Consider the following 21,201-nt stretch of genomic DNA (forward strand, 5'->3'; position numbering starts at 1 on the left):
GGTTGTGTTTACTATGCTTGTTATACAACTGTTGTGATACTACGCATGACGTCCTCCGCCCCGGAACGTTTCCGCCGTCGGTTCCGGGGTGTGACAATATATATATATATATATATATATATATATATATATATATATATATATATATATATATAAAATGTAAGTACTAAGTAATAAATTTATTTAATATATGATCTGTATATGCAACTTTCCATAATTTAATGGCTAGTAATAGTATGATGTATAAAGCCTTTATGTAATAACTTATGACCATATTTTAATTTGCTTTTTAGGGTAGTTTTTGATGTTGTTTTCATGTGGTTATGTAGTAACTGGTTTTAAGCTTTGCATGGACAAGAAATAGTATCTAATACTTGTGGAGCTAATCATAACTGCATTTTCATAGTCAAGTCTGAATGTATATAGTTGAATATGGTATGTTCTCTTAATAATTATCTATTGCTTCATTTTAACATTTATTGGTAGTAAAATTGTGTATGGAAGAATAGTTTTGCTAAAAGTGTTTTCCTATTTTTTTCCCTTATTAGTCTCAATCTCAAGGGCAATTTCGGAAGACTAGGCCATGGCAACTCCATTGAAAGCGAAGCGTAGATGTTTGTAACTTTGTACATCAAGCAGACTTTCTAGTTTTTCTAGATATTGTATAAATCATATGTTATTTCACTTGTTGTTTTAATTTCTTGTGTTTGACTTCACTGCAGTTGGGGATGGAATCAAAATGGTCAACTTGGTTTAGGAACTATTGATTACTCTCTTGTTCCACAAAAAGATTTAATCTTTTTAGGTAAACTATACTTTCTATAATTTATTATCATTTCATAATAAAAGTGGAAGCTTTATATGTGTTGGATTTTATGTGGTTTAACCGGGATATTACTGTCAAAATTGTTGTTGCTTGTGTTGAGCATACATGTTTTTTTTTTGACTTATTAGGGCCTGATATTTAGGATCGGAGTCAATAGTTTTATTAATTACTTCTCTCCTATTCCACCAAATATTAGACCCTAATAAGAATATAAAGCAATTGCATCTTTAACAATAATCATGTTTGTAATTGGTAAAAAAACATTTATAGCAAATGTCCAAATATATAGATGATGAATAGAGGGGATTGCGAAATGAATGGAATAGTTCATCCTATTTTAAAAAAAAAAGTCAAAAAAAAACATTTTATTTGATTATTTCTTGTTTATTGTTCAAGAAACTTAGCAATTTATAGTAGTTTTTATGAAAGTGGCATAAAAAGTTACAAAAAATATATGTTTCAAATTATGTTTCCTTTTTTATATATAATTTTTCTTGAGTGTAACCAAATAAGGGCTATTAGAGAAGACCCGATGATAAGCATAATTAAGATGATGATGTCCGTGTTCATGAAAGAAAGATGCAAGATGTTGCAATGCCTCCAAATATTTCTTATAGGTAGTGCTTGTTTACTATGATTGAAACTAGGAAGGAGTGGAATGTTCCATTGAAATGAAAAAGAAAAAATGTTTGATTTGGTTGATGGAATGGAATTTATATTATTTTCAATGTGCTACAGTTTAATTATTTATTTTATTTTATATTATATATAAAAATTATGTGAATATAAGTATTATAAATTATGGAATCTCATGAGTATTTACCGATGCAAAACGTGCCACAATATTTTTTGTTATTGTGGCAAATAAAAAAATGTCACTAAAATATTAAAATGTGTAACTAAAAATAGCATGACTTTTTTACCTGCATTCAATGGTACAAAATATATACCCAAAAAAACTCTTCTTCTATTATGACAAATACAAAAGTGCCACTAAAAGTTAAAAAAACTACAGCGGCAAAAACAAAAAATGTTACTAAAGAGTTTTAATGTGAGCGTTTCTATTGGCACTTATTATATGTGTTTTTGAGTTTTTAGTGACAACGTTTTGCATGCCACTAAATGACGTACTTTTTTGTAGGGAATGTATTTTCTCAAACAAATTTTTTTGTCCCACAAGACAAGGATGCAAAAAAAAGAACCAGATATGGCGGCCTTTTTCCCATCTGATGGGAGAATTTTTCAAAACCAGGAGGCCTAAAAGGACAACAACGATCAGCAGATAATATGATAGTCTCATTCCCATGTTTTTGAGTACTCGAAACCTGTTGAATAACATAGTTATCATTGGCATTAACATCTCCCCATTTCAAATTATTATGAGCAGATAATATAATGTTATGATCAGCAGAGAATATAATGTTTTGATCATCTGATGTGACATACTCCACAACTCCTTCGAAGCCTTCATTAGGACCATTGCTTCTTTTGAATTCTTTTTCACCAAGAGTTCATTATTAATATCTTTCTTATATTGTTAACTATTTGATAATATTGCAGTAATGAAATATTTAATTTATAATGTACAATATTTTTAATATTTTTTTTTTTATGTTTATAACTATGACATGATATATTTTTATATTTTACATACTTCAAATAATGATTCGATATAGTTATACTTAAATATAAAGGTCTAGTAATATTTTTATTAAAATTATTTATGTTAAAATATGATGTGTTTTAAAAAGGCAAATTAAATGAGAAGGTTTGTAAAATATATTTCATAGATGAGATAAATTAATTAAATTTACAAAGAATAAACTAATGAAAAAAATTAACCATTAAAGAAAGCATGTACAGTATAGCAACTGTTAAAAGATGCTCTTAGTAACATATAATCATATGAACTAACATTGACTGATATTTGTTGCATGCTCTTAGTAGCATATAAACTAACATTGAGTGATAAGAGAGGTTCATGTACCACGTTTGGCAAAGATAAACACATGCATTAATATTGTTTTGAATATAAATAAACTATTAATAAAATTGGTTGAATTATTAATAAAGCTAATAGGAAAAGGACACTTCATTATTCAATTAAATCAATGTTGGGATCGATTAATAATTTATCACATCCTATGTGCAAGTTGGGGCACCTTATGCAGCAGTCTTCATTGCACTCACCTCATTTTTTATTTTCTTTTAATTGGCAATAAACTGCGAACTGCTTTTCATGGTCAAGCCTTTAAAGTCAAGAAAAGGAATAGAGATTTGAAAGTCAGAAATATCATGAAACATGTCAACATCCAACTTGGCCTATTTGAGCTCTACTAAAACTTCAGTCTTACACTCCACTGTGTCTCGGAAAGTGATAACACAAACACACACACAAACATTTTTTTAAAAAATTATGTATATAAACAAATATACAAACAAACAAACCAGGGCCATCTTAAATGAAATCTTGGATAGACCATTTTAGGCATTTTTTTTTGTCCCTAACGAACCTTGTATGAGAGCATTATATGGTTAAAATTGTAAAACCTTTTACGTTTAATACATCAATTTTTAATTGATTTTTATTTAATACGAATCTATATATATCTGTATTTAAAATGTTTTAATGATCAGCAAATCTAATTATGTTTAGCACACATGACATACATCTTAAAAGAAAAAGTTACTTGACGTTGACATTTAAATAACTAAAAATATTGCAGAACGGAATATTTGAAATAAAAAGTATTTGGCACTAATATTGGACATTGATAACACATACGTATATCGTAATTCTATATTCCAAAATAATTTTAGAATATTAAGTCCATCCGGTATAACTATCACTAACTATTAAAATGATGGATGTCGTCTTATCATCACATTCAACCACTATACATATAAGATATGTATCTGTAAGGTGTGGTTGGTTTTTTTTTTTAAAAACATCTTCTGACCTCTTATTGATGCGCGGCGCAGCACACGCGCAACACTTTTCATCTCACAGCTGTTTGTTTTCAGAAGTCTTCGGATTAAAAAACTTATGCGTGTGTTCTTCTTGACGTAAAACTTGTTTTGCCCCTTCCTATCTCTTTCAACCCCTTCTTCTTCTTTTTTTCTTGCTAAAATATTAATTATATATTGCTGAAATCTTATTTCATATTTTTTTCGTTTGTTTTTTGTTTATTCTTGTTGAATTTTTTTTTCTTTATTTTTTATATTGAATAATAATAATTTGGTGATGAAATATCATTATTTTATGCTAAAATATCTTCGTTTTTTTGTTAAAATATCATTATTATTTGCTAAAATATCATAAATTTTTGCCGAAATGTCATACATTATTAAATTTTCGGTATTAAAAAACTATTTTCGGATTATAAAATCAGTTTATTTTAATTTTTTAATATCTGTAGCAGCATGCAGATGTAAAAAAAAAACAAACACGTTTCTTATTACAGTCTGCAACTGTTTAGTCCACCTCTTCTACTGCAGAAGGTTGCAGAGATGGTCTGCAGACTTTATAGTTTTTTGCTTCAAAAAAACAAATAACACCTAACACATAACTACACATCATTTTTTTTAATAAAATTTAAATAAAAAAATAAAATAAAACATAGATTTAAAAAAAAAACTATTTTTCATTATACAAAAAAAACCGTTATACTAACTTAAAAAAAAAAACAAAAACAAAAACAAAAAAAAATTACTGTTTAAAATAAAATGCAAGAAAAAATAAAAATTTCAAACATAAAATAAATTACACATACAATCCTAGTTTATTTTTTAAATACAAAATTGTAAGTTTGGTCCACGTGGTATGTCAAAAATTAGATGTTTCGTCCAAAATATTTTAGAGTTGCACTATTGGTCCAAAAGTTTTTATTTGTTGTTATTTGTTGTAAATTTAGTCCAGTTTGTATGAAACTAGTTTAAAATGACAATTATACCTTTATCTTTTTCTTTTTTTCTTTTTTCTTTTTCTTTTTAATTGCTATATTTATAAGAAAAAAAAATCTTACCCACATCACATACACTCCTCCTCCAAATGAAGTTCTTCTTTCATACTTTCCCTCATCGATCTTCTTCTCCAAGGCAACTATGGATCCTTCATCGCCTCCAAATTTGGATCCCAATCGATCCAACTGCAATCATCGATGATCATCAATCGATATGAAAATATTAAATCCTTAAACGATCCAGGTTGGCCATAGTAAACCTTCAAACCTAACATCTTATTTCTCTATTCTTTAGTCAGCATCCCACTCACAAAATCAAAATACAAAAATCAAAACTCCTAGCAATCTATATCAAATACAAAAATCAAACACAAAATTTAAAATCATAACTATTTAGATCAAAATCCAAAAATTGAACTCGTCACACTCACACTAATCTAAATAAAATACAAAATCGATCTCCATATCTTTTCTTAAATCACAGAACTTTAAATCCATAAGTAAACTCCGGATTTCTTGCTTAAATCGCCAAAAATCGAACTTTAGATTAGTTACTTAGTCTTCCATGGATCTGAAACCACGAGAAGCTTGAACTTTAAACCCAAATATCGAATTTGCAGAAGATGTAGAAAATACATGAAGGTGCTGAAGTCGTCCCACAGGATACTTGCATCTGGATCTAAATCTGTTGTTGGAGAATACATTTAGCTCTAAATCGTCGTCGCCGTAAACCGAGAGTTTTGGTGCCTGGGATATATATAAACCATCTCGGTGGTATCACAATTCCTTGCCAAATTTCGAAGTTTGAGAACGTGAAGGTAGGATCGCCATTGGACACAGTTGCCGGAAAATGATACCCCAAAAGCTTCCCGTTTAAGCAACACTTGAGGATGTAGGATGAGTGGTGGTAGGGCAGATGTAAAATGGAAATGGGGAAAAAGAAGGGGAATGGAAAAGATAAGAGGTAGGGTGAGATCTAGGTCGTGAAAAGAGATATATATATATATATATATATATATATATATATATATATATACACACACACAAAGAGAGAGAGAGAGAGAGAGAGTGTGTGTGTGTGTGTGTAAGGGGGGGGGGGTATTTTCTTTTTCCTTTTTTTTATTTCTGTAATAAAAATTTTGAAAAAAGAAAATACAAAGGGCAAAATTGTCTTTAAAAAAATCAAAACAAATTGTATTAAAGTCATAACAATTGAAACCTTTCGGACCACTGGTGTAACACTCCATTCCTGGTATGTTGCTTCCGTGACATTTATTTAGAAGTTTTCGAGAGGGACTCGACGAGTCTATGGATCGACTCGTCGAGCACGTGTTAGTCAGCGACTCGGCGAGTCTGCCTGCCTGGTAGAAACCCTAAATCCCCGGGTTTGCACCCTATTTAAACCACCTTATGAGCCCCAAACTCGTTCCCTTCACCCTCAGAGCATCATTTAGCAAACCCTAATCGTTTCCTTGAGTAATTGAGCATTTCTTGTGTGAATCTTGAAGTTTTGAAGAGAAGAAGGAGGCTAGATCCAAAGGAGAAGAAGAAGATCCAAGGTCTTGCACCCATTTCAGAGTTTATTGAGGTATCAGCCGATTTCCTTCTGTTTCTATGATTTATTTCTCTTTCACAAGCATATTTAGCCTCTTTTAGCCATTTCTTAGCTTGTTCTTAGTAGAGAGATCACATTAGATTGATTAGCCTTCGGATCTAGCCATGTTTCAGTTCCAAAATCGTAGATCTATCACCTTTATAGAGCCATTTTGCATGATAGCCCTAGATATACTCTTCTAAGTGCCTTTTTAGCCTTTATATCCTTTTTCATGCGTATGTGCACGTAAAGTTGGAAACTTTACATGGTAAATCAGCCTTAGAAACTCAGATCTATAAATTGTATGCGGTGATTTTGAGCAGGATCGAGTTTTTAGTATTTGCATGCATGTGACTCGGCGAGTCGTTCTTCGGACTCGGCGAGTCAGGCCGCGAGTCCCTGATCTTTACCCCTTTGAGTGATTCCGAGTGGAGGCCAGTGAGCAGTAGGATGGACTCAGTGAGTCGGAGGTTAGACTCAGTAATGGAGAGACTCGATGAGTTGTTCATACAACTCGGCGAGTCCAAGACAATCTTCTTAGATCGAAGAACAACTTGTCGAGTTGTTCATATGACTCGACGAGTCGGATGCAGATTGCCTCAGCTTTTGAATCAAGAGGGTACTCGTCGAGTCGATGCCATGCTCGACGAGTAGCCACGAGTAGGGTTGAGAAGTGAGACTAGGGACTCGGCGAGTCAGGTCAACTGTAGGTTGACTTTGACCGGGAGAGTTGACTTTGACCAGGGGTAAAAGAGTAATTTACCCAATGCAGTGATTAGCATCTGATTGAGTGTGTTTATGGATTTGTAGCCGGAGAATATCGGAGCTGCAGCAGTTAGCTTCCAGAGCCATACACACAGCAGCCAGTTCACGAGGTGAGTTTCCTTCCAGTAGGAACGGGTCTAAGGCCACAACGCCGGCCCGTTCAGTCAGTAGTAGTTAGTCCGGACTTCGGTCGGATGCAGAGGACGGGGTCCCAGATAGTTAGTCCGGACTTCGGTCCGATGCAGGGGACGAGGTCCCAGTCAGTGGGCAAGGCCCAGTATATGCTTTATATGTATTGTATGGTATGTGGTAGTTTGGGGGAGCTCACTCAGCTCTGTGCTTACGGTTTCAGTTTTTGGTTTCAGGTACTTCGGCAAGTAAAGGGAAGAGCTCGGGATGATGGCATCGCACACACCACAACTTCTGTTTTTGTCCTGGGAGTTGATTCAGTTTACTTAGATATGTTTTGATATAGTTGTGACACAGTTTTCTCACAGTATTTTAGTATGGTTTGAGATATGCAGCGTACGGTTTTATTATATGATACTCAATTTTATGATTTTTGGTTTTATTAAAAATGAAATTTTCGGGTCGTATTTTTGGGATGTTTCAAGTTGGTATCAGAGCCTTGGTTTGAGGGATTCGGATACACTTCCGGGTGTATCTGAACTCAAACTAAGGGAAAGATAAAAAGATTTTCAAAAGGAAAATGTTTTCGAAAGAATTTTGAAAAGCACTTAGAAAGAAAAGAATTTTTAAACAAGATAAGGGTGTGGTGCATGCGATCAGCCGAGCTCAAGTAAGTACTCCCAAATTACCCATACAAGTTTACGTTATGATTATCAGTATCAGTATCAGTTTCAGTTTCAGTTTCAGTTTCAGTTTTAGTTTCAGCTTCAGTTTCAGTAGAACAGCATGCTAGAATAGGACTAAGGATCTAGGATGATGCCTTATGTGCCTGCTTTATGTGTTTCATCTTGATAAGAATTTCATGCTAGTAATGAGTAGACAGTAGTAGGATAGCCTGTGTAGGTTATGCCTGATAGTATGAGCTTAGCATTGTATGCTAGTACTGTCTCTTGTTATGAGAATAGTTTTGCCTGAGTATGGTTCCTTTATCCGAATGATGCTTGCTTTGTGCTTTGTGGGACTCTGAGTGATGGGAGTTAGCCATTAGGTGAATACGTCACATCACATGTGATCTGGGTTGAATAATCTCAGAGTGCTGGATTTGGCCCTATTGCGCCGCTCTTATCTGAGTCCAACCGTTGTAGGGACGAGACTTTTACTCGAAGGATTATCCGAGCCTCATTGCATGTGATGGTATTTAGGTGGTGGCTAATTGGCATTACAAGGAGGCCTTCAGCAGCTGAGGACTGGTTTGAGTGGAGTCAGAGATTTCCCTAGGGCAAGCCTAGGATGAGAGTAACAGAGATCAGTAGTAGTAGAAGTGACTTGGTAGAGTCAAGGCAGTTCTTGAGGAAAGTACGGATAGATGTGGAAGGTAGTATGGGCCCGTACTACTGAAAGCAGAGGATCCGTACTCGAATCAAGGAAGGCCGAGACAAGACCAGGAAGCTAGTAGTAGTATCAAGATCCCTTGAGATATTTCAGTTTTTCTGATGCTACTATGATGTGTTTCAGAATGGTGGTTTTGTGTTCGAGGCCAGCAGCCGGCAGTGGAGGTGTCGGGGAGGGATCAGGATCAGGCTCGGGGGACAAGCGCATGGATGAGCAGACCAGAGAGTTTCTTTCTTCAGAGATTACTCGTATCATACTGGAGGGTATCCTAGAGCTGATGGATGAGAGGTTGGGCACCTTCCGTGCCGAGGTGGCGGCCATGATGGGGTCGCGCACACTTACGTTCAGGGAGTTCAGGGCATGTGGAGATCCAGATTATCACGGGGCACGGGACCCCATAGCGAGTACTAGATGGTTGGCGGATGTGGCTAACGCGTTCCGCACGAGAAGGTGTCCCGAGGGGGACAAGGTTAGATTGGTGTCCTGTCTTCTAAAGGACAGGGCACGAGATTGGTGGGAAGAGGTTGGACATACCATTAGAGATGATGCAGCGTTAGATGCCATGACCTGGGCTGATTTCTATACCAGGTTCAGGGCGGAGTTTGCACCGGTTATTGAGGTGCAGCAGTTAGCTAGAGAGTTTCAGGACCTCACCCAGACTACAGAGACCATGGTGGAGATCACCGCCAAGTTTAGGGAGAGGGCTCTTCTTGTTCCTTAGTATGCAGCCAATGAGGAGATGAAGAAGGCCCGTTATCATGAGATGTTGCGGAGCGATATCCGCCAGTTTGTAAGCCGGTCCAGCTGTAAAACGCTGGATGACATGATTGCTAGGGCTCGAGAGAGGGAGATTGATCTCGAGATGGAGAAGAAGAGGAAACCGGAGGCGGTTTCGGGTTCAGGAGGTTCGGGCAAAAAGCCCAAGGTTTCAGATCACAGATCCAGGATTCAGCCGAGCCACGGTCGATGTGGCAAGTGTGGGAGGATGCACGATGGGGTGTGCAAGGCAGGGAGTTCCGGCTACTTCAAGTGCGGTTGGACTGGGCATTTGAGCAGGGATTGTACGACCCCTGCTACTGCCATCGCAGCATCAGATCTGATTTGCTTTCAGTGTAATCAGAGGGGACATAAAAAGTCCCAGTGCCCAAGTTTAGCCGCAATAGGGAAGGTGGTTGCACCTGCCCTGCTACTTTGAGGATTACAGATGGCCGGCAGGGCCGAGCCGAGGCGTCAGTGGCGAAGAGTAGGGCTTTTCAGATGACAGCAGAGGAGGCGCGAACGACTCCTGATGTGGTGACGGGTATGTATTTTCCCTTCATCTCTTTATTATTTTTGATTGATTATTGCTTATGATTATATGTTTTTATATAGGGTCGTTCTCTGTGAACGGCATTTCTGCTATGGTATTATTTGATTCGGGGGTTACCCGATCGTTTGTATCGCTAGCGCTTAGCAAGAGGTTTAGTAAAGCTTCAGGGGAGCTGGATTGCCCACTAGAGGTTGAGATAGTAGATGACAGGACCGTGAGGGTCGCCAGAGTGCAAAGAGGGTGTTCTCTTCAGTTGTTTGACGAGCAGTTTTCGGTGGACCTGGTTCCTATTCCCCTGTGAGGGAATAAGGTTATAGTAGGCATGGATTGGCTGAGTCCCAATGGGGCGGTGATTGATTGTGAGTTGCAGCTAGTGAGGGTTCGCACTCCCAGTGGGGGAGAGTTAGTGATTCAGGGCGAGAGGCCACAGTGCGGACCAACCTTTTGTTCTGCCGCGAGAGCGAGACGCTATTTTCAGCAGGGTTGCACTGGTTATGTAGCTTATGTCTTGGATGCCCGGGAGAAGGGCAAGACGACAGTTGATGATGTTCCGATTGTGCGAGACTTCCTGGATGTATTTCCCGAGGATTTACCGGGAATACCTCTTGAGAGGCAGGTCGAGTTTAGGATCGACCTGATTCCTGGTGCGGCTCCGATAGCCAAGGCACCGTACCGTCTAGCTCCCCCTGAGATGCAGGAGTTGTCTACGCAACTGCAGGAGCTGTTAGACAAGGGTTTCATTTGGCCGAGCAGTTCGCATTGGGGAGCACTGATCCTGTTTGTGAGAAAGAAGGATGGGTCGCACCGTATGTGTATAGATTACCGGGAGTTGAATAAGGTAACGGTGAAGAACCGTTACCCACTTCTGAGGATAGATGATTTGTTTGACCAGCTTCAGGGAGCGTCTTGGTTCTCCAAGATTGATCTACGCTCCGGATATCATCAGATGCAGGTTAGGGATGAGGATGTGCAGAAGACTGCTTTCAGGACCAGGTATGGTCATTATGATTTTGTGGTGATGCCATTTGGGCTCACTAATGATCCAGCCGCGTTCATGGATCTCATGAATCGTGTGTGTAGACCGATGCTGGATCGGTCAGTGATAGTATTCATAGATGATATCTTGGTGTATTCCATGACGCAGGAGCAGCACGAGGAGCACCTGAGGGAGGTGCTGGAAGTTTTGAGGAGGGAGAGGCTTTTCGCAAAGTTCTCCAAGTGCGAGTTCTGGTTGCGCGAGGTGCAGTTCCTTGGTCACCTCGTCATCCAGAAGGGTATTTTGGAGGATCCGGCCAAGATAGAGGTCGTGATGCAGTGGGAGGTCCCGAAGTCTCCATCCGAGATTCGGAGCTTCCTAGGGTTGGCAGGGTATTACCGGAGGTTCATTTAGGATTTCTCCAAGATAGCAGTGCCGCTCACCCGACTGACCAAGAAGTCGGTGGTATTTCGTTAGGGGCCTGAGCAGCAGGCAGCGTTCGAGACCCTCAGGCAGAGATTGTGCGAGGCTCCGATCCTTACCTTGCCAGATGGGGTAGAGGACTTTGTAGTCTACTGTGATGCCTCAATCACAGGTATGGGAGCAGTGTTGATGCAGCGAGGCCATGTGATAGCTTACGCCTCGAGGCAGTTGAAGCCTCACGAGGCTAACTATCCTACCCATGATTTAGAGCTGGGGGCGGTTGTGTTTGCCCTCAAGATTTGGAGACATTATCTTTATGGGGTCCGTTGTACTATCTACACGGATCACAAGAGTTTGAGGTACCTTATGGATCAGCCGAGTCTGAACATGAGGCAGAGGAGGTGGTTGGATGTGCTGAAAGATTATGATTGTGAGATCCTTTACCATCCAGGGAAGGCCAACATGGTGGCCGACGCCCTAAGCCGCAAGGTGTCGGCAGCCCCTATCAGAGATTTGTGTTTGAGGATGACAGTGATTACTCCGTTGTTGGAACGGATTAGGGAGGCTTAGGTTGAGGGCCTCAAGGAGGAGAGGCAAAAATGTGAGAGGATAGTGGGTCGAGTAGCTTCGTTTGATTATGACAGTCGGGGATTGCTGACACTCCATGGGAGAGTGTGGGTACCGTACTGGGGTGGGGTACGACAGGTGTTGATGGACGAGGCTCATAAGTCTCGATTTTCTATCCACCCAGGAGCGACGAAGATGTATAGAGATCTTCGACCCGATTATTGGTGGCCCTGCATGAAGCGGGATGTCGCTTGGTATGTTGAGAGATGCCTGACCTGTAGGAAGGTCAAGGCGGAGCACCAGAGGCCTCACGGCAAGATGCAGCCGTTAGACATTCCCGTGTGGAAATGGGAGGACATTACCATGGATTTTATCACCAACTTTCCCAGGACTGCACGAGGGGTAGATTCGATATGGGTAGTAGTGGATCGGTTGATGAAAAGTGCTCATTTTATCCCGATCCAGGAGAGCATATCGGCAGAAAAGTTAGCCGCTATCTATGTGCGTGAGGTAGTGGCACGTCATGGAGTGCCGGTATCGGTGGTGTCAGACCGAGACGTCCGTTTTACATCCAGATTCTGGAAGCGGTTTCACGACGAGATGGGTACTCGTCTCCATTTCAGCACCGCTTTCCACCCTCAGACGGACGGGCAGAGCGAGAGGACGATTCAGACTCTCGAGGACATGCTCAGGGCATGTGTTCTAGACTTCAGTGGCAGTTGGGATACGTATCTTCCATTAGCGGAATTTTCGTATAACAACAGTTATCATGCGAGCATTGATCGACCTCCCTTTGAGATGCTTTATGGGAGGAAGTGTAGGACCCCGATTTGTTGGGGCGAGGTCGGTCAGCGGGTCGTTGGGAGCACAGAGGTGGTGCTCAAGACGACCGAGTTGATTCAGCAGGTCCATAGTAGACTGCAGACTGCGCAGAGTCGGCAGAAGAGCTACGCCGATAGGAGGCGTTCAGACTTGGAGTTCCGGGTGGGCGATATGGTCCTTCGGAAGGTCTCACCCTGGAAGGGTGTCATCAGGTTTCGGAAGAAGGGCAAGCTGGGCCCCAGATTCATTGGTCCTTTCAGGGTTTTGGTCCGAGTGGGTCGGGTTGTTTATCGGTTGGATCTTCCAGTAGAGCTTAGCCAGATACACAACACTTTCCATGTATCTCAGTTGAGGAAGTGTTTGGTGGATGAGTCAGCAGTGGTTCCCTTAGAAGATATTCAGGTTGATAGCAGCCTGAATTATATTGAGAGGCCGGTCGCGATTCTGGACCGGAAGACAAAGACCTTGAGGAACAAGGCAATTCAGTTAGTGAAGGTGCAGTGGCAGCACCGGAAGGGGTCTGAGAGGACGTGGGAGGCTGAGGAATAAATGAGAGAACACTACCCGGAGTTATTTGCAGATTCAGCCGTAGCAGACTTCGAGGACGAAGTCTGAGACAAGTGGGGGATAATTGTAACGCCCCATTCCTGGTATGTTGCTTCCGTGGCATTTATTTAGAAGTTTTCGAGAGGGACTCGACGAGTCTATGGCCCGACTCGTCGAGTAGGGACGAGATTTCGAGCACGTGTTAGTCGGCGACTCGGCGAGTCTGCCTGCCTGGTAGAAACCCTAAATCCCCGGGTTTGCACCCTATTTAAACCACCTTATGAGCCCCAAAATCGTTCCCTTCACCCTCAGAGCATCATTTAGCAAACCCTAATCGTTTCCTTGAGTAATTGATCATTTTTTGTGTGAATCTTGAAGTTTTGAAGAGAAGAAGGAGGCTAGATCCAAAGGAGAAGAAGAAGATCCAAGGTCTTGCACCCATTTCAGAGTTTATTGAGGTATCAGCCGATTTCCTTCTGTTTCTATGATTTATTTCTCTTTCACAAGCATATTTAGCCTCTTTTAGCCATTTCTTAGCTTGTTCTTAGTAGAGAGATCACATTAGATTGATTAGCCTTCGGATCTAGCCATGTTTCAGTTCCAAAATCGTAGATCTATCACCTTTATAGAGCCATTTTGCATGATAGCCCTAGATATACTCTTCTTAGTGCCTTTTTAGCCTTTATATCCTTTTTCATGCGTATGTGCACGTATAGTTGGAAACTTTACATGGTAAATCAGCCTTAGAAACTCAGATCTATAAATTGTATGCGGTGATTTTGAGCAGGATCGAGTTTTTAGTATTTGCATGCATGTGACTCGGCGAGTCGTTCTTCGGACTCGGCGAGTCAGGCCGCGAGTCCCTGATCTTTACCCCTTTGAGTGATTCCGAGTGGAGGCCAGTGAGCAGTAGGATGGACTCAGTGAGTCGGAGGTTAGACTCAGTAATGGAGAGACTCGATGAGTTGTTCATACAACTCGGCGAGTCCAAGACAATCTTCTTAGATCGAAGAACAACTTGTCGAGTTGTTCATATGACTCGACGAGTCGGATGCAGATTGCCTCAGCTTTTGAATCAAGAGGGTACTCGTCGAGTCGATGCCATGCTCGACGAGTAGCCACGAGTAGGGTTGAGAAGTGAGACTAGGGACTCGGCGAGTTGGCGGCCCAACTCGGCGAGTCAGGTCAACTGTAGGTTGACTTTGACCGGGAGAGTTGACTTTGACCAGGGGTAAAAGAGTAATTTACCCAATGCAGTGATTAGCATCTGATTGAGTGTGTTTATGGATTTGTAGCCGGAGAATACCGGAGCTGCAGCAGTTAGCTTCCAGAGCCATACACACAGCAGCCAGTTCACGAGGTGAGTTTCCTTCCAGTAGGAACGGGTCTAAGGCCACAACGCCGGCCCGTTCAGTCAGCAGTAGTTTCTGGACTTCGGTCCAATGCAGTAGTTAGTATGTTTGACGCCTCCGTGGCTCAGACAGGATTTATGTGTTTATGCTAGTTGATATGTTATGCTATGCTGTGTTCAGTTAGTCCAGACTTCGGTCCGATGCAGGGGACGGGGTCCCAGTCAGTTTCGGACTTCGGTCCGATGTAGGGGACGGGGTCTCAGTCAGTTTCGGACTTCGGTCCGATGTAGGGGACGGGGTCCCTGTCAGTTTTCGGACTTCGGTCCGATGCAGGGGACGGGGTCCCAGATAGTTAGTCCGGACTTCGGTCCGATGCAGGGGACGAGGTCCCAGTCAGTGGGCAAGGCCCAGTATGTGCTTTATATGTATTGTATGGTATGTGGTAGTTTGGGGGAGCTCACTAAGCTTCGTGCTTACGGTTTCAGTTTTTGGTTTCAGGTACTTCCGCAAGTAAAGGGAAGAGCTCGGGATGATGGCATCGCACACACCACAGCTTCTGTTTTTGTCCTGGGAGTTGATTCAGTTTACTTAGATATGTTTTGATACTGTTGTGACACAGTTTTCTCACAGTATTTTAGTATGGTTTGAGATACGCAGCGTATGGTTTTATTATATGATACTCAGTTTTATGATTTTTGGTTATATTAAAAATGAAATTTTCGGGTCGTATTTTTGGGATGTTTCAACTGGTGCAACTCCAAAATATTTTGGACCAAAAATCCAATTTTTGACATACGAAAGAGACCAAACTTGCAATTTTTTCTTTTTTAAACAACTCTTTCCATTTTGGGCGATTCTCAAAATTTAGCCAAGTTTTGAGATGTGGAAAAAGTCTATGGGTTGTGTGAAAATTGATGCATGCCAACACTAACCACATCGATATCGTATTCATGTTGATTATTTACGATGTTGTAAATTTCATTCAATTGACAACATTTTACCCTCATACCGTGCTACTTCGAACATATTTCGTCGTGATTTCGACTTGCACAAACCACTAAACCATAGAAAAAACTTCATACTTTTCCCAAAAAATCTCTAAAGTTTTGATTATATCCATCTTCGAAAATCGACACTCATGTTAGTGCTAACTTCTCTTCTTCCTCTCCCAACCAATTCATCCTTTTGAGAACCATGTTTTTTTGAATATATAACATTACCAAATGTGCAAATGTGACTAAATGGAAAGAAAATTTGTATGAAAAATAAGGTGGTTTGGAGTGCTATTGATACAGATAAAAATTAAATTAAAAAAAATCCAAATTAGCCTTTACAATGGTCAACCAACGAGTCAAAGAGCAAAGTGTTTTCATTGGTTGTTGTCTCTCATTATTTACACCACATCAGATTATGACAACGAGCCAAAACAAGACACCGGGATGGTGTTCGTGGTCGTGATCCGTTGTCACATAGACCACGAATGCCTTCTCGAAATGATACACTCTTTAATGTACATGATATTGCACCTCAATGCACAATTCCACACTTGAAGTCTCTCTCTCTCTCTCTCTCTCTCTCTCTCTCTCTATATATATATATATATATATATATATATATATATATATATATATATATATATATATATATATATATATATATATAAAATGTGGTATCATACGGGTGCATGAACGGGCCGATATTGGAGTAGTCAAAGGGAAGAGGTTTGTTTGGACATGGCGGCTGGTCATATGACAAATGCTTAAACCCCATGCTTAAATCGTCTTCGATAAACATCTTGAAAAGAATATTCAACCGCCGCCAAAAAGTAAAGCCTGAATTTTTGGAGGTAGCAAAAGAATTTGATTTTCGGTTTACAATTTCTAACTTCCAAACTTTTATCGAGAAATTTGCACATGTTATTCATGGAGGTTTACAGGGTAAATATATGTCTCATTTTATTTACATATAAAATTTTGATAGTTTAACAAGTATGTGATTTCTTCAAACTTTACCTAGCCACGTCATACGATTCAAACTTAAAATAATATATACAATATAGATATCTCATATTTATAAGTCTAAATCTATTAGGAATACTATTGTACTTTTATAAATAGTTCAGGGGTTAATATTGTACATTTCTATATTTGTCTGTTAAGTCAGTTATATGTATTGTAAGAGCTTAGCTCAATGTGTGAATTCAATACAACATTTTCTCTCTCTAATTCGTGTAATATGGTATCAGAGCGTAACTGCTTTCCGTTCTGTTAATTTTCCGATCATCTTCTTCGATCGTTTCTACGATCATCTTATCATTTTGATTTCAATTAGTCATTACGCTATTGTTCATTAATTGTTTTCTTCGAAATGTCGACATCTAATTCTACCAATTCCGGTTCCATTGTTTCACCTATGGATGATCGTATGCATCCGTATTATCTTCATCATGCTGATAGCTCTGGTTTTGTTTATCTCAATTACTTACCAGCGAAAACTATAATTCTTGGAGTCAAGCAATGCAAATTGCTCTTTCTGTTAAGAATAAGACTGGATTCATTGACGGTTCTCTACCTAAACCAAATCCTTCTGAAGCGATTAATTATAATGCTTGGATGTGGAACAACAAATTGGTACTATCTTGGATCCTAAATTCTGTCTCTAAAGAAATTTCTGCCAGTGTTATGTTTACTAATACTGCATTTGAGACATGGAATGATCTAAAAGAGCGATTTCAACAAAGTAATGGTCCACACATCTTTCAAATTAGAAGAGAACTTTCGAATCTCAATCAAAATCATGACACCATTGGTATTTACTTCACTAAACTCAAAACACTCACTGATGAACTCATCAATTTCAGGCCACATTGTACATGTAATAAGTGCGATTGTGGTGTTGAGAAAATCAACAAATATTTTCATAATGAACATATTATGAATTTTCTAATGGGCTTAAATGATTCTTTTTCTCAAACAAGAGGACAAATTCTTCTCATGGATCCTCTTCCATCAATCAATCGTGTTTTCTCGTTAATTGTCCAAGAAGAGAAGCAGAAATCTCTCAGTCGTGACACTAATGTTCAAACAGTCAATGGCTTTTGTTACTAAAGCATCATCTTCTTCTTAAACTCGCAAACCTGCAACAAATACCATATCTAATAATAGAGACAGACCATACTATACTCACTGCAAATTGCAGGGTCACATTATGGATAAGTGTTACAAACTTCATGGATATCCACCCGAATATAAATCCAAAAACAGAGTTGCTGCTATTCAAAATCATGATGATGCTCTAGATCAAATATCTTTTATTAACAATGATCTTTCCAACATGTTCAAAGGATTTTCTCAAGAACGGTGCCAACAAGTGATGTCGGCTTTATCCACTCACATGATTACTGTTAATCCTCATGAAGAAACCACTACAGGTAAATGTTATTCATTATCCATTAATTCTGGGAAAAATCACACAAATGGATATTGGATTCAAGTGCTACTCAACATGTTTGTCACGAAATTGCAATGTTTCTTAACACTAGAAGAGTTTATCATCTCACAGTTACATTGTCTAACAAAATTACTCTTCGAGTTACCCTTGTTGGAGATATTAACATAGATCATCTTTTTGTTCTTAAAGATGTTCTCTATGTTCCTTCTTTAGACCAGAGCCTCATTTCTATTAGTTCTTTAACCAAGAATCAGAGTTTAATGGTTCAGTTTACATGTCATTATGCTCTAATTTAGGATATGAGGGAAATGAAGATGATTGGCAAGGCTGATTTGTGTCAAGAGTTATATGTGTTGGATGATAACAAATTCAAGAAGCATGATAGAGTGAGCAATGCTAACAATGTGTCTTTGGATGTATGGCATAGTAGATTAGGGGATCCTTCTATGCAGTCTTTGTTTCCAATACGAGATCACTTATCTATTAAGACAATTAAACAAGATTTGTTTTCTCATTGTAATGTTTCTCCTCTTGCCAAACAGAAACAATTACCCTTTGTATCCATGAATCTTCTTCAAAAAGACTGTTTTGCCCTTATACATTGTGATATTTGGGGACCATATCACATTCTTTCTTATCAAGGTTTTAGATATTTTGCTACTATTGTGGATGACTATAGCATATATACATGGGTATATATGCTTAAAAACAAATCTGAATTATTCAAATCATTCCTTCATTTTAGCAAATGGTTGTCACTCAATTTGCAAAGAAAATCAAGATTTTCAAATCTGAAAATGCTAAGGAACTTGAATTTAAAGATTTTTTTTGTTTGCAGCCAATGGACTAATTAATCAGAAGTCTTGTGTTGCCAAACCTCAACGAAACTCTATTGTTGAAAGGAAACATCAACATTTACTTAATGTCTCTAGTGCATTGTGTTTTCAGTCAAATTTACCCATTGGTCTTTGGAGTGAGTGCATTTTGACTGCAGCTTATCTTATCGATCGTTTACCATCCAAAATTCTTCAAAAAGAAACTCCATTTTACAGATTATATGGCACACATTCTTCATTTTCACATCTGAGAATCTTTGGTTGTTTAACATATGCATCTACCTTACAAGCAGGAAGAACTAAGTTCAGTCCAAGAGCCAAATCATGCATATTTGTTGGCTATCCTCCCAATATGAAAGCTTATAAATTGTATCATTTATCTAATAAAGAGTTTCTTGTTTCAAGAGATGTTTTATTTCATGAAACTATATTTCCTTTCAAAAATGGTTCTGCTCCTTCAACTGATATGGGTCTTTTCGACAAAATTGTTTTGCCATCTCTAATGACCGATGAAATTCATTTTGAAGTTGTTTTCAATAATACTCAATCTGATCATGTTCAAATTGTATCACCAACAATTCAGATTCCTGAACCTATTCCTCCCACCAATACAAGACCAGTTCGAAATAGAAATCCTCCAACATACTTAAAGGATTTTCATTGTAATTCTTCGAAACATTCCAAAACCACTTCTTCTTTGTATCCTTTGGAGGATGTCATCAGTTATGACAAATTGTCTTCTTCTCATAAAGCCATGGTGATGAGCATTTCTGCTAATTTTGAACCTCACAATTATAATCAAACAGCTAAATATCCTTAATGGTGTAATGTTATGGATGATTAGTTAAAAGCAATGCACTCTAACAACACTTGGACTATTGTACCCTTACCTTCAGACAAACATATTGTGGGTTGTAGATGGGTATACAAGCTTAAATTTGGAAGCAATGGTCAGATTGAACGCCACAAAGCAAGAATTGTTGCAAAAGGGTTCAGTCAACAAGAAGGTGTTAATTTTTTTTTAAACTTATACCCCTGTTGCTAAGTTGGTTACAGTTAAACTTCTTCTTGCTACAGCTGCTGCAAAATCATGGAACTTGGTTCACTTAGACGTAAACAATGCTTTCCTAAACAGAGATCTAAAAGAAGAGGTTTATATGGACATTCCCACTAGTTTAAATGTCCAAGATCACAAGTGTTCAAATGGTACCAAACTAGCATGTCGTCTAAAAAAATCGATTTATGGATTAAGACAGGCTTCTTGTCAATGGTTTGAGAAGTTCTCCAATTTCAGGATTCATATTGGTTTCAAACAATCCAAATCTGATTATTCATTGTTTTTTAAAGGTACCGGGGTCAAATATATTGCTCTTTTGGTTTATGTAGATGACATTTTGATTACAGGATCATTGATTGATGAAATCGACTCCTTGAAAATTAAGTTGAGTGATCAATTTAAACTTGAAGATTTGGGATCTTTGGGTTATTTTTTGGGATTGGAAGTTGCTCATTCTAAAGAAGGAATCTTTGTCTCTCAACGGAATTTACACTCTTCAACTAATTGAAGATTTGGGGTTCTTAGGTGCCATGCCTGTTTTTACTCTGATGGATCCAAGAAACAGTTTATGAAGTAATGTGGGTGATGTATATGATGATCCAGCTCGTTATCGAAGGTTAATTGGTCGGTTGCTATATCCAACTATCACCAGACCTGATATTTCTTACTTTGTTCAAAAATCATCTCAATACATGTCCAATCCTTGTATTTGTCACACCCCAAAACCACGAACGGCGGAAACGTTCAGGGGTGGAGGACGTCATGTACAGTATCACAACAGTGTGATATAATAAACAAGCAACAACATCATCCATTGCATTATAAGTAAAGTTTAATACATGTGTGTTCTTTCATTGTAATAAGACACCAAAATATACAATCAGAATAAAAGACGAGTCTTGTCTGCTCCGTCTTCTCAAAACCTGGCCATCGTACCTGTCTACTGTTGACCTGAGAATACAAGTTATTTTGAAAGCGAGTATCAGCTTTAAAGCTGGTGAATTCATAAGTATTTAAGTTTCATTGTCTTGCTTATGAAAATCTATCATGAAGGCCATGTAAACCTTTAAGTGAAAATGTTGATGTAAGTATGAAAAACCCTAGAAAATCCCTTATTTTCTATAAGTATGAAGTGTAGTCTTCTACTAAGACCCGAATATTTTGTTATGACTATGTAGTCTTCTACCAAGACCCG

At 38.8% G+C, this 21,201-nt stretch overlaps 1 protein-coding gene across 1 annotated transcript; it reads left to right on the top strand.

Annotated features, from left to right (window-relative positions):
* The first annotated feature begins 17,870 nt into the window (after window positions 1–17,870).
* LOC145089964 (uncharacterized) lies at window positions 17,871–19,769 on the top strand. Its single transcript, XM_079028336.1, has 4 exons — window positions 17,871–18,093; window positions 18,225–18,304; window positions 18,410–18,755; window positions 18,952–19,769. The coding sequence occupies exons 1-4, from the start codon at window positions 17,871–17,873 to the stop codon at window positions 19,767–19,769; spliced, it is 1,467 nt and encodes a 488-aa protein (XP_078884462.1).
* Window positions 19,770–21,201: the final 1,432 nt, after the last annotated feature.

This window comes from Lactuca serriola, chromosome 2, assembly GCF_051521515.1.
Source record: "Lactuca serriola cultivar US96UC23 chromosome 2, Lser_US96UC23_V15, whole genome shotgun sequence".
NCBI classification, from domain to species: Eukaryota; Viridiplantae; Streptophyta; class Magnoliopsida; order Asterales; family Asteraceae; genus Lactuca; species Lactuca serriola.